The 12,186-nt window shown below is 48.9% G+C and overlaps 6 protein-coding genes across 6 annotated transcripts; 3 read left to right on the top strand and 3 right to left on the bottom strand.

The window, feature by feature from the left end:
- Positions 1-214: 214 nt before the first annotated feature.
- FIBRA_04070 (uncharacterized protein) lies at positions 215-1,760 on the top strand (the record flags this gene model as incomplete). Its single annotated transcript, XM_012325889.1, has 6 exons — positions 215-543; positions 592-1,246; positions 1,303-1,327; positions 1,390-1,486; positions 1,534-1,636; positions 1,698-1,760. The coding sequence occupies 6 exons, from the start codon at positions 215-217 to the stop codon at positions 1,758-1,760; spliced, it is 1,272 nt and encodes a 423-aa protein (XP_012181279.1).
- Positions 1,761-2,250: 490 nt separating this feature from the next.
- On the bottom strand, positions 2,251-2,657 carry FIBRA_04069 (uncharacterized protein; the record flags this gene model as incomplete). Its single annotated transcript, XM_012325888.1, has 2 exons — positions 2,251-2,301; positions 2,364-2,657. The coding sequence occupies 2 exons, from the start codon at positions 2,655-2,657 to the stop codon at positions 2,251-2,253; spliced, it is 345 nt and encodes a 114-aa protein (XP_012181278.1).
- Positions 2,658-3,276: 619 nt separating this feature from the next.
- On the bottom strand, positions 3,277-3,720 carry FIBRA_04068 (uncharacterized protein; the record flags this gene model as incomplete). Its single annotated transcript, XM_012325887.1, has 1 exon — positions 3,277-3,720. One exon carries the CDS (start codon positions 3,718-3,720, stop codon positions 3,277-3,279), a length of 444 nt encoding a protein of 147 aa, XP_012181277.1.
- A 985-nt stretch (positions 3,721-4,705) lies between these two features.
- Positions 4,706-6,548, top strand: FIBRA_04067 (uncharacterized protein; the record flags this gene model as incomplete). Its single annotated transcript, XM_012325886.1, has 10 exons — positions 4,706-4,792; positions 4,856-5,105; positions 5,161-5,354; positions 5,408-5,515; positions 5,694-5,746; positions 5,802-5,950; positions 6,009-6,103; positions 6,151-6,223; positions 6,283-6,389; positions 6,450-6,548. 10 exons carry the CDS (start codon positions 4,706-4,708, stop codon positions 6,546-6,548), a joined length of 1,215 nt encoding a protein of 404 aa, XP_012181276.1.
- A 203-nt stretch (positions 6,549-6,751) lies between these two features.
- Positions 6,752-8,940, bottom strand: FIBRA_04066 (uncharacterized protein; the record flags this gene model as incomplete). The annotated part of the gene is made up of 7 exons (XM_012325885.1): positions 6,752-6,831; positions 6,880-7,100; positions 7,150-7,515; positions 7,564-8,083; positions 8,138-8,240; positions 8,292-8,435; positions 8,488-8,940. The coding sequence occupies 7 exons, from the start codon at positions 8,938-8,940 to the stop codon at positions 6,752-6,754; spliced, it is 1,887 nt and encodes a 628-aa protein (XP_012181275.1).
- Positions 8,941-10,518: 1,578 nt separating this feature from the next.
- On the top strand, positions 10,519-11,615 carry FIBRA_04065 (uncharacterized protein; the record flags this gene model as incomplete). The annotated part of the gene is made up of 3 exons (XM_012325884.1): positions 10,519-10,739; positions 10,806-11,362; positions 11,413-11,615. 3 exons carry the CDS (start codon positions 10,519-10,521, stop codon positions 11,613-11,615), a joined length of 981 nt encoding a protein of 326 aa, XP_012181274.1.
- Between the last annotated feature and the right edge of the window lie 571 nt (positions 11,616-12,186).

The following is a 12,186-nucleotide window of genomic DNA, read 5'->3' as shown; positions in this document are numbered from 1 at the left end:
ACGCAGACACGAAGTGGCGGCAGCGGCTGAGAGACGAGCCGCCGAGGCAAGGATACTAGCAGAACAAGAGCGGCAAGCAGAGCGGGCGAGGAAGGAGGAAGAGGCATGCAGAGAGGAGGAGAGGAGGAAAGCTATAGAAGAAAAAAGGCGACAGGAACAAGAAGGAATTTCAAGACGTCAACAAGAAACTGAAACGGCTGCTCTCGCTGCTCGAATGCAGGCAGCTGCGCGTCTCTCGCCATCCCCAGCGACGCCGGGTCCGTCGCAACGGGCAACAAATCGGCTGAATGAGGAGGTGTTATCGCGTTCTGTTCCGCGCGGATTCCCTGTAGCCGCACCTCAGCCATCGCATGCGTCAAGCTCGTCCCAGCGACAGTCGCTATATGGCCCCAGCAATGGTTCGTCGACTATGCCACTAGAGAGCCCTTTACGGAACGACGACGACTCGTCAACAGATGTTGAGGGCATAGATCGACAACACTCCTGGCGGCGCAACAAGAATAACGACCAGACACCGACCAAAGCAAAGCATTATTCGTCCGGGTGCGTTTCAGCTTCGATATCCTATCGCCAAGCTGACTATTCGATCAGTATTATATACCCCCCACCTATTACTACAACTTCTCCACCTCCACCCGAGTTGGGCGTCGTCCGTTACCCTAACCTCATGTCACAACATCAATTGAAGCAAGGTTATGTACCCTCTCTACAGTCAATGTTCTCAAAGCCATCTGCGGAGCCTCGCGCTACTGACGCCTCCCTATTATTTGATTCCAAACCATCAGGTCAATTATATTCCAACATTCTCCCTAATCCGTCTGTTTCTACTTCAAATCCGGTCATACCTCCGTATCCAAATCAATCTCATAGTCGTCAGAACCCCATCTCTTATCCGCATACCGGTCGCCGAGGACCGTCACCTTCTGGCGCCCGACCTGTAGTACCTTCTGCTAGTGTATCCGCGCCGCGAATTGTTCCTAGTACATCTACCGACTCTGTGCGCGACTTGAAGACGATCAGGCTTCCTCGGGAGTGCCTTCCCCGCTTCCTATCTATTGCTCGCATCAACACGTCGCAAAACAGAGAGACTTGCGGCCTGCTACTCGGCAAAGATAAGGGAAACAAGTTTGTCGTTACTACCTTGCTCATTCCAAAACAACGTTCCACGAGTGATACATGTACGATGGACGAGGAAGAGCTTGTCTTGCAATTCACGGAAGAACGTCACTTGATTACGCTTGGATGGGTTAGTGATCTGATCGATCCGCCTGTCGACGTTGTTGCTGACTTGCCTCCTATCAGATCCATACACACCCCACACAATCTTGTATGTAGGGTTTTCCGTTGGACACCATGGTTTTGTTGATATCGGCTCTGACACGATGACAGGTTTCATGTCGTCGGTCGACTTACACACGCATTCAGGATTCCAACGTATGCTGCCCGAATCATTCGCAGTTGTCTGTGCCCCCACATCGACGCCAACGTGAGTACTCCACTTATTTTGATATGGTTGTACTGACGTTCATTAAGATTTGGAATATTCCGGCTGACGGACCCTGGTGGCCTGCAAACCATCTTAGACTGTACTACCAAGGAAGCGTTCCATCCTCATCCGGAAGTCCCCATATACACTGTTCGTATTATTTCTTTTTACTAGGTGGAGGTCTACAACTGACCTTGAATGAACTATACAGGATTGCGATAATAGCCATGTACAGATGAAGGATATGCCACTTGAGATTGTGGACTTGCGCTAGATCTGTAGTTGTTTTTGATTATCAGTTCTCTGTACCACTTTATTATCTGTATTAGCCATATCCAGATTCTGGAATTATTTCAGCACTGTATACTACAGGGGCTGCTGTTTTTGTTATACTTTTGTCGAGTCGTAGTATGTCAGATGTACTGAGGTGAGGCCGGAAGGGCCTCCAGAATTACCCGTCTTCCTGAGAAAGACTTACCACCGATGCTGGCATAGAGAAAGGCAAGAATAAGCGACTCAACTGCAAGCACCCATACACTTGGCAAGACACCCAACATGGTCGAAATTGTTTGACAATACCTAACTTACATGACTCCCAGTAAACGTACAGACGACGAGGTACAAACGATAGCTGACAACGACAGCAATTGCATGGGAAACAGAGCGGAAGAGCGGACTGCGACCCCAGGGACAAGAACGCGAGACAATGGTAAGAACACAAGATAACTGAAAACGATAATCTTGTCCTCCACCTGCTTCATCACTCACTGCAATCTCTGGATGACGCACTTGTTAATATCATCCTCCAACAGTCTCTAATAAGGGTAGTCGTAACGATCAGCTACCTAGAGGTATGAAATCGAAAGAAGGAGCATACGCAGCAATACTCTGACCCCCCTCGATCCTCGATGGACAAAAACTTAAGTTTCTTAATTGCATTCCTGCCCTTCTCGTCATTGGGGGGGACGCAAAAGTGGGCGTAATCGAGACGATCTGCCCACTGGACTCCAGCATACTCAATGTTGCCTACCTCCGAGTGTTTCCCCTCACCGTCGAATATGTCAAACCAGTCCTTCGTTGTATACCCCACATCTTTCATCTTCAGCAGGTAAGCGTCCTCTTTTTCCTGCGTCTCAAAAATTCCCGTTCTGGCTCCTCCGCTGTCCCACATAGGAATTGCCCCAACGCTCTCCAATGTTCAGCAGGATATTTGCGAATGCGGGCGATACCCGAGCCATATTGACGATCTTGTTTATAACGTGAGGGAAATTCACCGAATTCGCAATCTCCACAAGAGCTATTACCGCTTCGTTTGGTGTGTTCGATGAAGAGACGGTCAAGTAACCATCGGGCACTGCCATAAACTTAGGTGTACTTGTCTCAACGGTGTCTGTAGTATTCAAGCTGATCTCGATTCTGTAGTTTTTGAGATCTGCTCGAGGAAGGCATCATGAAAAAGGTTTCGAAGGGGATTGAGCGGTCGGTCGTGGACTGGACTGGGCATCTTGAGGAGAGTACACTCGATGGTGTCCCAGAAGTAGCTGAAAATTGACACAAGGCATGCGTAAAAATCGTACCACGAGATAAGAATCTCTTTTTACCTAAACTTAGGATAGGAAGCCTAATAGTGTAATGACTCGACCCAACTTATGAACGCCTCATAATGGTTCCTGGTTACGTTTGTGAAGAACTGTTCCCCTACAATGTCATTGTAGAATATGCTTACCTTGGCACTCGGTGGATTCAAAGAGAAGAAGTAGCCGTCCCCAAAATAACTTCGAATAACCGCTTCAGAAGTCTCCAGGCAAACTCGCAGTAAGACCCTCATCGCCTGAGATAGACAGGCCTTCAACTGCAGGCAAACTCGCAGACATAGAGGCAGCAAGTTCTACGCTGGGACACCTCTCTCTTGCCTTATCCTCAGGGGTGTAGCCATGCATAGTGATCTGGTAGGTAGGGAATCTTTCGGGGCTTGCCTCTTCATAGGTAGGAATGTGATTCTTCTGGTACCGTCTACCACCAGCATTTACGAGAGTAATATCAGAGTGACACTTCAACGCACGAGGCTGACGTATCGAGATGACCACATGAGGAGGAGGTGCGGACAGACTCGGCCAAAATTTGACGGACGTCAGATGCCTCCTGTGGACATAAGTGGCCTTGTCGACCAGAGCATCGATCACTGTGCGGACAGGGCTGGTCCCAGTTCTGAGTTGAGCATCCCATCTCGCCATGCACGGCATTTACCTCGGCCAGTTACCTTTGAGTACAGTAGTTCTCCTTTGAACATTGACGCTGTGGGACGCATCTCGAAATTGGGAGTGAAATATGCCAATATATCAACGCGGCATCCTATTTTTCATGCCCAAGATTGAAATCGGCGAGTCCTTATAGTACAGGGCTCTCCGTGACTGTCCGCAAGATGCTCACATAACTGGCATCTAAGCAAATAATCAGGAGCTGTGGGACCTGCCAAGCAAGATGTTTCATATGGCAGATTTTCTTGAAATTTGATGCATCTTCTTGGGGAGAACTTCAACATTCAAGGACTAGGGAGGCTCGGATGTCGCAGCACCACCTCTGCTGACCTTTCAGGATCCGGCGCCAACATTCAACTTCACCGCTAACAATTTCCGCTGGGGTTCTACAGCTCTTCTTACCAGTCTTTCCTTACAGATGCCTTGAATTCGGTTTTGTACTGCGTTTGGTACGATTAATACGTGTTTTCCACTCTAGCAAAGAGAATAAGCACGTAGAGTCCCTGGTTAACACCACTCTGACTCTGATATACACAAGATGTACATCGGGCGAGTCTTGGAGTCGCAGCATGAGTTTGCTATTTCATCACTGCAGACCAGATTATGTGCACTACGGGTGATCCTCTGAGTCAATCTTGTGCGTGGCCGGTCATGGCTATAAGCGACTGGGCAAGTCAACCTCTGCTGCCTGAGACCACCGAAACAGATTGTTGTTTCTGTTACGCCTTTTGTCGGAATCAAGGTGCCCTATGACTTCATACATTTCATCATATTACGTACTAGCGTTCGTCCTCAAGAGTTACCAACGGATGCGTGTCGACGGGTAGCGTTCACCATATTTAGAAGTCTTTTACTGGACACTCGGGTACTTGGTCTCGTGCCCAGTCTTCGACACGTCTGGGTACGAGACCACGGGTACTAATCACTGGCAGAAGCGCCCACTTGCCACTGGTATCACAAGATGCCTTTCAGCGAGGCTGAGGTTGAAGAAGAGAGAGCACATTTTGCAAATGTCGTATCGACATTCCAGCAGTATGCTGCATATTCGGTGAGGACCATGCCGTGTTCATACTGAAATCTTTTGTGAACTTATATGACATGACCTGGTCAGTTATCCGCCAATAACAGGCGGAGAAAGGATTTTTTCTCTCTTCCGAGAGCTGACCAAGAACTTTTGGAAAACTTAGGCTACAAAGAAAAGCTGGCAGCAGTTGACCATGCTATTCTGGCTAATGCAGAGTTCCTCAGCCTCATTGTCGCCGATCCTGAGATATTCGGGCATGACGTTGAGAATGACCATTCTCCGGATGACAGCAAATCTCATTCGCTTCAGCCGCATCAGGGAATGCCAACGTCGCATGGTATGCTTGTATAAAGTCTATCTGGAGAGGTCTCATGTAGCAGTATATCTTGCAGAGTACACGCGTGCGCATTCACATTCGCATGCCCATGGTGCACATAGTCATTCGCACAACAACACTCAACCCCCACATCCCATGATTGACGCAGACGTGGATCAGCGCAAACGTAAGCGATATCGGCCGACCGATTTCGATATGGACAAGTTGCGCAGTTCATTAAAGCAATTCGTTCGTGATTGGAGCGAAGAGGTTCTTAATTCCCAGATTTATATATTGATTGATGAGTGATGTGTTGCTTGTAGGGTCGTGCAGAACGAGAAATCTGCTATGCACCGATGAGAGAGGCCCTTCTGAACCATTTCTCGGACATTCCTGAAGAGGAACGGCAAGTCCCCTCACCATATTCTTTTGTGAGGCTGGTATTCTATCGCTTTGTTTTATTATCAGAACAAATTTCCGGGTGCTCGTGCCAGGAGCGGGTCTCGGGAGGTTAGCGTGGGATGTAGCAAAATTGGGTAGGGCTCTCCAATCATTAGGTTTACACATGCGTAAGCGTAACCGAGGACTACTTCAGGATTTTCCTGTCAGGGAAACGAGTTCTCGCACTACATGCTTCTTGCATCCTATTTCGTTCTGAATAGGTAACTAGGAAAAGAACTTTTGCTGACGAGGATCCTCATTTCACAAAATTCGCAGAACTGACGAGATAGAAAGTCATACTCTATATCCCTATGTCCATTCGTTTTCCAACCTCCCCAATAACACTGCCATGCTACGTCCTATCCGCATACCGGATGTTCTTCCATCGTCTCTGCCTCCTGGTAGTAATTTTTCTCTGGTAGCTGGTATGAGTCGCCATCTCTCACCTGCTGCACCTGTCTGAAAAGATGACATTGCTTGAAGGTGACTTTGAAGAAATCTACGGAGCAGAAGATAACGAGGGTGAACCCCCGGCGGGGGAGTGGGATGCAGTCCTGACGTGCTTTTTCATCGATACTGTACGTGCAACAGATATTTCTGTTGACATTGACTAGACTGTTTACAGGCAAAAAATATCGTGAATTACCTACGTATCATTCACCGCATCCTAGCACCAGGTGGAGTCTGGATAAATCTCGGTAAGCATATTGTGACCAATCCCTTAGTAACTACCCTGGCTCACCCACTTCACTCTCAGGTCCCCTTCTCTGGCACTTTGAAAACAACTCAACAAATGATCCATCTATCGAGCTCAACTTAGAGGAAATCAAGACCTTGGCGCGCAAGATTGGTTTTGAAATTTCGGTGAGCTTGGAAACCTCAAGATGATCTTTAGCATCTCGTTCATACGACTCCCCTTGACAGAACGAGCGAATAGTTGACACGACATACACAAACAATGCACAGAGCATGCTGGGCTACATATATCATGCGGGTTTTTGGACGGCTACAAAAGTTGTATGAGAGCTATCAACCTGTAAGAATCCAGAACCTTGGTCGCCACACCGTCGGATGTTGAATCGATGGGCGAGTTACTGCTGAGGCAGAATCACCGCGAAATTCAAACAATTAGACATTACTAAGAGTATACGGCCGTAAGCATATCAGACCTAGAAGCACCATTGAACGAAATAAATGCATGCGTAATGTAGATGCAAGAAAGCATATCATAGGAGTGTAAAACTCATCGACTCCCGATCGTCCGCCACAAGCCTAGCGTACTCTAGGCCAAGCCGATAAACGTACGCTAGATACTGATCGGTTAGTGGGCTTAAACTTCCACTTGTGCACATACCTTCCATATCTACACGTCGGCCGATGGTGCGCTTCCACTGTTTCCCGGCACGAGCAATGCGACGTAACCGCCTATCCCCATCGATACTCCGTCTCTCTGAAAGGGGGAGCTGTAGTGCTGTCGAATTAGCAGCCTGAAGCGTAGCTTGTGTCGCGCCGGAAAAGAAAGCGTGTATGTTGTAGAGCTCCTGGTATGATTGAGACAGAGGTATATAGTGCAGCCTTGGAAAAAGTTTGAATGTAGACAAATCATCGCGATGAAATCGCTTACCATGGCTGAATCCAATCACTGAAAAACTCTCGATATACGGTAGACTTAATCACGGCGCTGTCTGATTCCATGAAAGAGAAGAAACGACCTGAGTAACCCATGCCATCTACATCTACCAAATACTTATGTCTCCAGTGATCACCCAGATTCACGCCGCTGTCGTCAACGCGATGCGCGCTGATAAGCGCGTCGAGCCCTCCAGGAAAGTTATACCAATCGACTACCTTGATGAAGGCAGCATCCATGACTTCGTCATTGAGTTTGTGCACGGGAACCTCAGCATAAATATAGTTGGCAGAGCCTGGAGGGTCAGCGAACGCAATAGTACGCGTTGTATTCGATTGGTCGCTTGCCATTCGCACTAATCTGTACTTCAAGTTGAGTGCTAGTAAACGCATTTATCATCAGACCTACCTATGCCTTTGATACTGAGCAGCAAACCCAGGAGGCGAACTACCGCCTCCAGTGGAGGCGCCCCGCCAAAAGATTTTGTCCTCCTTCATCTCCCAGGGGGTTTCCATATGATCCACCTCTTTGAGCGCCAGATTCACTGGGTCATAACCATAAGAGTACCGTCTAGTTTGTCCATAATAATAATGGCTGGGTATTCTAATATCGAGATATCCTGGGGCTTGCGCAGGGGAGAACATAGGAAAGAGCACAGGTATCGTGCGCCAGTCCGAGAAGAAATGTCCTTGGTTGTAGTGCGCCCATGGGTTTTGGCAGAATGAATAGTTCCCGCTCACGTCTGACACAAAGGAAACCTCCCGTGTTTGTGCAGCAAGATGGCTTGTCTGGTGGGTCGATGAGGCGCGGAATGCACTGAAGAGACGACGAGCAGGTGTTCCTGGGTCGCATGTTCGGCGATAGGCCTCCCAAACGTTACCCTCCCCTCGCCAGTCAGGAGAGTACATTCCACTGAGCTCTGCTTGCACTGAGGATAGAATTAATGACAAGCACACAAATGTGATTAACCGTCCGTCCTTACCTGCATCAGCTTGCCGAGTATAATTAGGAGACATCCGTTGTTCCCATGGAACGAGGATACGGCCCTCGGCCATCGCATTGATTGGAAAATCTAGGTCAGGAAGCTACGACTAAGGTACATACGTGTATTGTGCCACGCTAAGACAAATGCTCACTTTATCTCGAAATTTCTCAATCATCAGGAGAAACCCTCGGGCGCGCGCACTAACGCCATCGCCGTCGGACCCGTCTCGAATATTCACTGCAGTAGCTTTTCCATCCCTGATTCGTATCAGGTCGACATAGGGTAAATGTCCAGCCTAGAGCGAATTCAATGTCCATCTCCTATCTATTTTCCAAAACTGCACATACCAGCGCAGCCCGCTCTCGTAGATCCTCGCCAGACAGAGCCCAGAAGGGGGCGAGGTCCTCATTTATGTTGTTATATTCATCGACCATGACAACATTATTGTCTTTCACAAATTGCCACCAATCGTCAAATCCCCGAGGCGGATTCCGACCATACCTTCGCTTGTACTCTGCGACAGCCTCCGGAAGTGTTTTGCTTTGTCTTGATAACACGTTCCTGAACTTTATCTCAGCGTCCAGCATGAGCTTCGGAATGGGGTGTGCCTTCAACGCGACCCGACCATGGCCTCGGCGGAACGAAATGATGCTGGAGGCACTTGAAATGATAGAGCTGCCCTCTGGGAAGCTACTGCTTCTCCTTTTGTGCCCGGACCACAGGCCGCCTTGTATGAATGTGATCACTATCAGAAGGAGGAAGAGCAGTCCCGTTTTGTGCCCAGAGAAACCATTGTACATAGTCGTACGTGGAAGAAGTCTTTGGCACGGCCGTGGCGAGATAATGGCAACCGCGAGCAAACAATCAGAAGATAAATTGGAGGCTAGAACAATAAGAAACCCAGTAACGACTCCCTGAGAGCTTCGGTCATAGAGAGAGTCAAGAGAGTTGGCTAAAGGGAGATTCAGTGGCTGCAATAAACACTTCAGGGGCCCGCAATCGAGTAGTAAAATTAACCCAAAATGGACATTCAGGGGATTGAACCCTGGACCTCACGCAAATGACGTTGCGAAGCGTGCGCGCTACCACTGTGCCAAATGCCCACCATGGAACTACATTTACTATGCGCAAATGATAATTATGTAAAAGCCGTAGAGTACATTTACTCGACCTCTACTTTAACTTCACTCTGGTCTTATTGAGCCACTTTGCGTGAAATCTAAGTGTGAACCTATAAGAGCACTGAGGCTACATTGAAGCAACCATGTACTGCATACAGGCGTGTATAGCTCCACGATCAATACACCATTTAACAGTGCGTAATCTTTGCTTAGAATGACACAACCTTGAGATACAAGTGGCGATAATGCTGCAGTTACTTGCGGAACATAGTCGGGATGACTGGGCCTGGCGGCGGAGATCAGCGACGACATGTTCTGCGTGATGAAGATTGTAAGCTCTCGCCCTTCCCTTGGGATGCAGGGAACCGAAAATCTACACAGAATATGTATATGCCCAGGTATGGTGCCAGTGACTTTGCAAGCCCGGATGAGGCCACTGTTGTTCGTGAGGGCATTGCCATACTATATGCATATATTCAGTGTACGGACGCGTATATGGGTCGAAAACACAAGATGATATCAGATGGAGATTGGGGTTAAACCACACTGTAGCCTGAGATGTCTTTGCCAAGGGGTAAGTAAGGGTAGCAATATGGCGATGAATAGCTATATCAGCAGGGCAAGGGCGAAGCTGAACACGTACTACTGGAAAGGACGTCGTCGGCAAAACACCCTAAAGCTTATAGCCACGACCATGATACGGATATTAGGGATTGAAGGCTGAGGGAAATATTTGGTAATCTGCATGTAGAAGGCCTAGACCACCAATCATGCGCATTGCCCTACGCCGACTGTCGATAACCCAAGTCCAAGCGTTCGCGGTTGAAGTACATGGGAGACGCCGCAAGGAAGTATGATCGGCATAGCTGAAATATGGAAGCACGCAGGGCCCGCAAGTTTGTGCGGACGAGAATGCATCATCCTTTCATCTTTAGGCCTTAGACTCTGAAGACGCGACTTGAGGAGATCTGCCTGCCCAATGGCGGATTGCCCTTTGCAAACCAGCGTGGGTCCGATCAGTGGGCCTGTAAGTATGAGACTGCGTCTGAATCTAACACTCGGAGGAGGACAACTGGCCCTTGAGTCCACCAATTGGAACGGGCATATTAGAGCATTGAGGGACGCGGTATTTTTGGTCGACACATGAGTGGTGTGGTCACGTGTGCATACACTTAGCTCAGCACTCCATGCTCAAGTTCCGCGCCTGCCTTTCTTTATATCCGACTCCCTTCTCTGTATCTCTGTCCAATTCTTGCTATGGCCTCACCAACATCCCCCGCCCCCTCTGTCCCTCTTCCTGGCCGTCAAAATGGAGATTCAAGCGCAAAGCCACACGTATGGCCAATCACCCACACCGCAAGCGATGACGCATCCGCCATTGCCAAATGTGATAGACTCGACCGCGAGGGAGTGTGTTGCAAAGAGCTCGCAGGTGACGACGAGCGCACCTTGGTCGACCCGGATGTTGTCCGAGATGTGTAAGTCTTGTCATTATTGTACACCGCCACGCTGACACTGTTACTCCCGCTTACGCCTGTTTGTAGTGTCATCGGGCTGTCTGATGGTTTGACAGTCCCGTTTGCATTGACTGCCGGTCTATCGTCGCTTGGCGAGTCCAAGCTGGTCATTCTCGGTGGCATCGCAGAGCTCATTGCGGGGGCCATTTCAATGGGCATTGGCGGCTTCCTCGCGTCACAGGCGGAACGAGATCACTACCGATTCTTGCGAAAACAAACGCGCGCCCGAGTGCTCCGAAGCTGCGAAGGAGAGATGGAGCGCGAGGTGCACGCCGTTCTTGGGCCGATTGGTGTCGACGAGAAGACCAGTCGCTCTGTGGCACAATGCCTCATGAACGTTGAACTCGATTCGTCCGGAGACGGCGGCGCAAGTGCAAGCGGCAGCGATACGGCAAGCAGGGTTAGCAGAACAGATTCCGAAGCAGGGCTTCGGTGGAGCAATAGCGTTGGTCTATCGGCGTTTTTGGTCAAATTTGGAGAGGGCATGGAAGAAGTGCCCACACGCCGGCTGTATATTTCGGCGTTCACCATCGGCATGGGCTATCTTTTGGGAGGCTTAATTCCTCTTCTTCCATATTTCTTTGGTAGGTCTTCATTTCCATGGGTGCGTATCTATCGCTCACGATTTCATTAGAACCTATTGCCCACATTGCGCTTATATACTCTTGTCTTGTTACCGGATTCGTTCTACTCGTATTTGGAGCTGTCAAGGCACGTATCACAGGGGCAGCTGGGCATGGCGTTGGTGGCTACGTATGGGGTGCTGTAAGCACGCTCCTGGTCGGTGGTGCTGCCGCTGCCGCTGCATATGGAATTGTCGCCGCTCTAGAGTCATAGCAAGCCTGCACTCGGATGTTGACCTGCCCTATAGACTTCACCGGAGGGTATTGTACGCCTCGAGGAATCCTCGTTGCCCTAATTTACAGTAGTATGACATGTGTTCGCGGAACCCTTCTTTATATCAAATCATGAGACACAAATTGTATTGACCGCTAGCCTTCCAGCCGATATGGGCATTTGGCACAGTGGTAGCGCGCACGCTTCGCATAGTCATTTGCGTGAGGTCCAGGGTTCAATCCCCTGAATGTCCATTTTGCGTCACTTCGCGGCTTCAATTATGTTCGCCGAATTGTTACAGTACATAATAAAGATGCTTGAATTTAAGCAGCCAAATGACTTTTTGCGATAAATTTCAATGAGAGCGCTGTAGTTGAAGATAGAGAGTACGAGGAGGGTCGAGTCGATCGAGCCCAGTTTATCAGCCTGGCTGCACGACGGTGCACTGCGGCACAAGGATCTATTATCTGTTGAACGCGATTTGAACAGTGCATTTCTCCCGTGAGGACTGGGACATGAACTACTTTTAAGGATCGTTATGATATTTTAGATCATTATCAAGCTACCGATC

Source organism: Fibroporia radiculosa, assembly GCF_000313525.1.
Source record: "Fibroporia radiculosa TFFH 294 genomic supercontigs, scaffold2568, whole genome shotgun sequence".
Classification (NCBI taxonomy): Eukaryota; Fungi; Basidiomycota; class Agaricomycetes; order Polyporales; family Fibroporiaceae; genus Fibroporia; species Fibroporia radiculosa.
The sequence above is the reverse complement of the archived record's forward strand: the minus strand, read 5'-3'. Positions and strand labels throughout refer to the sequence as shown.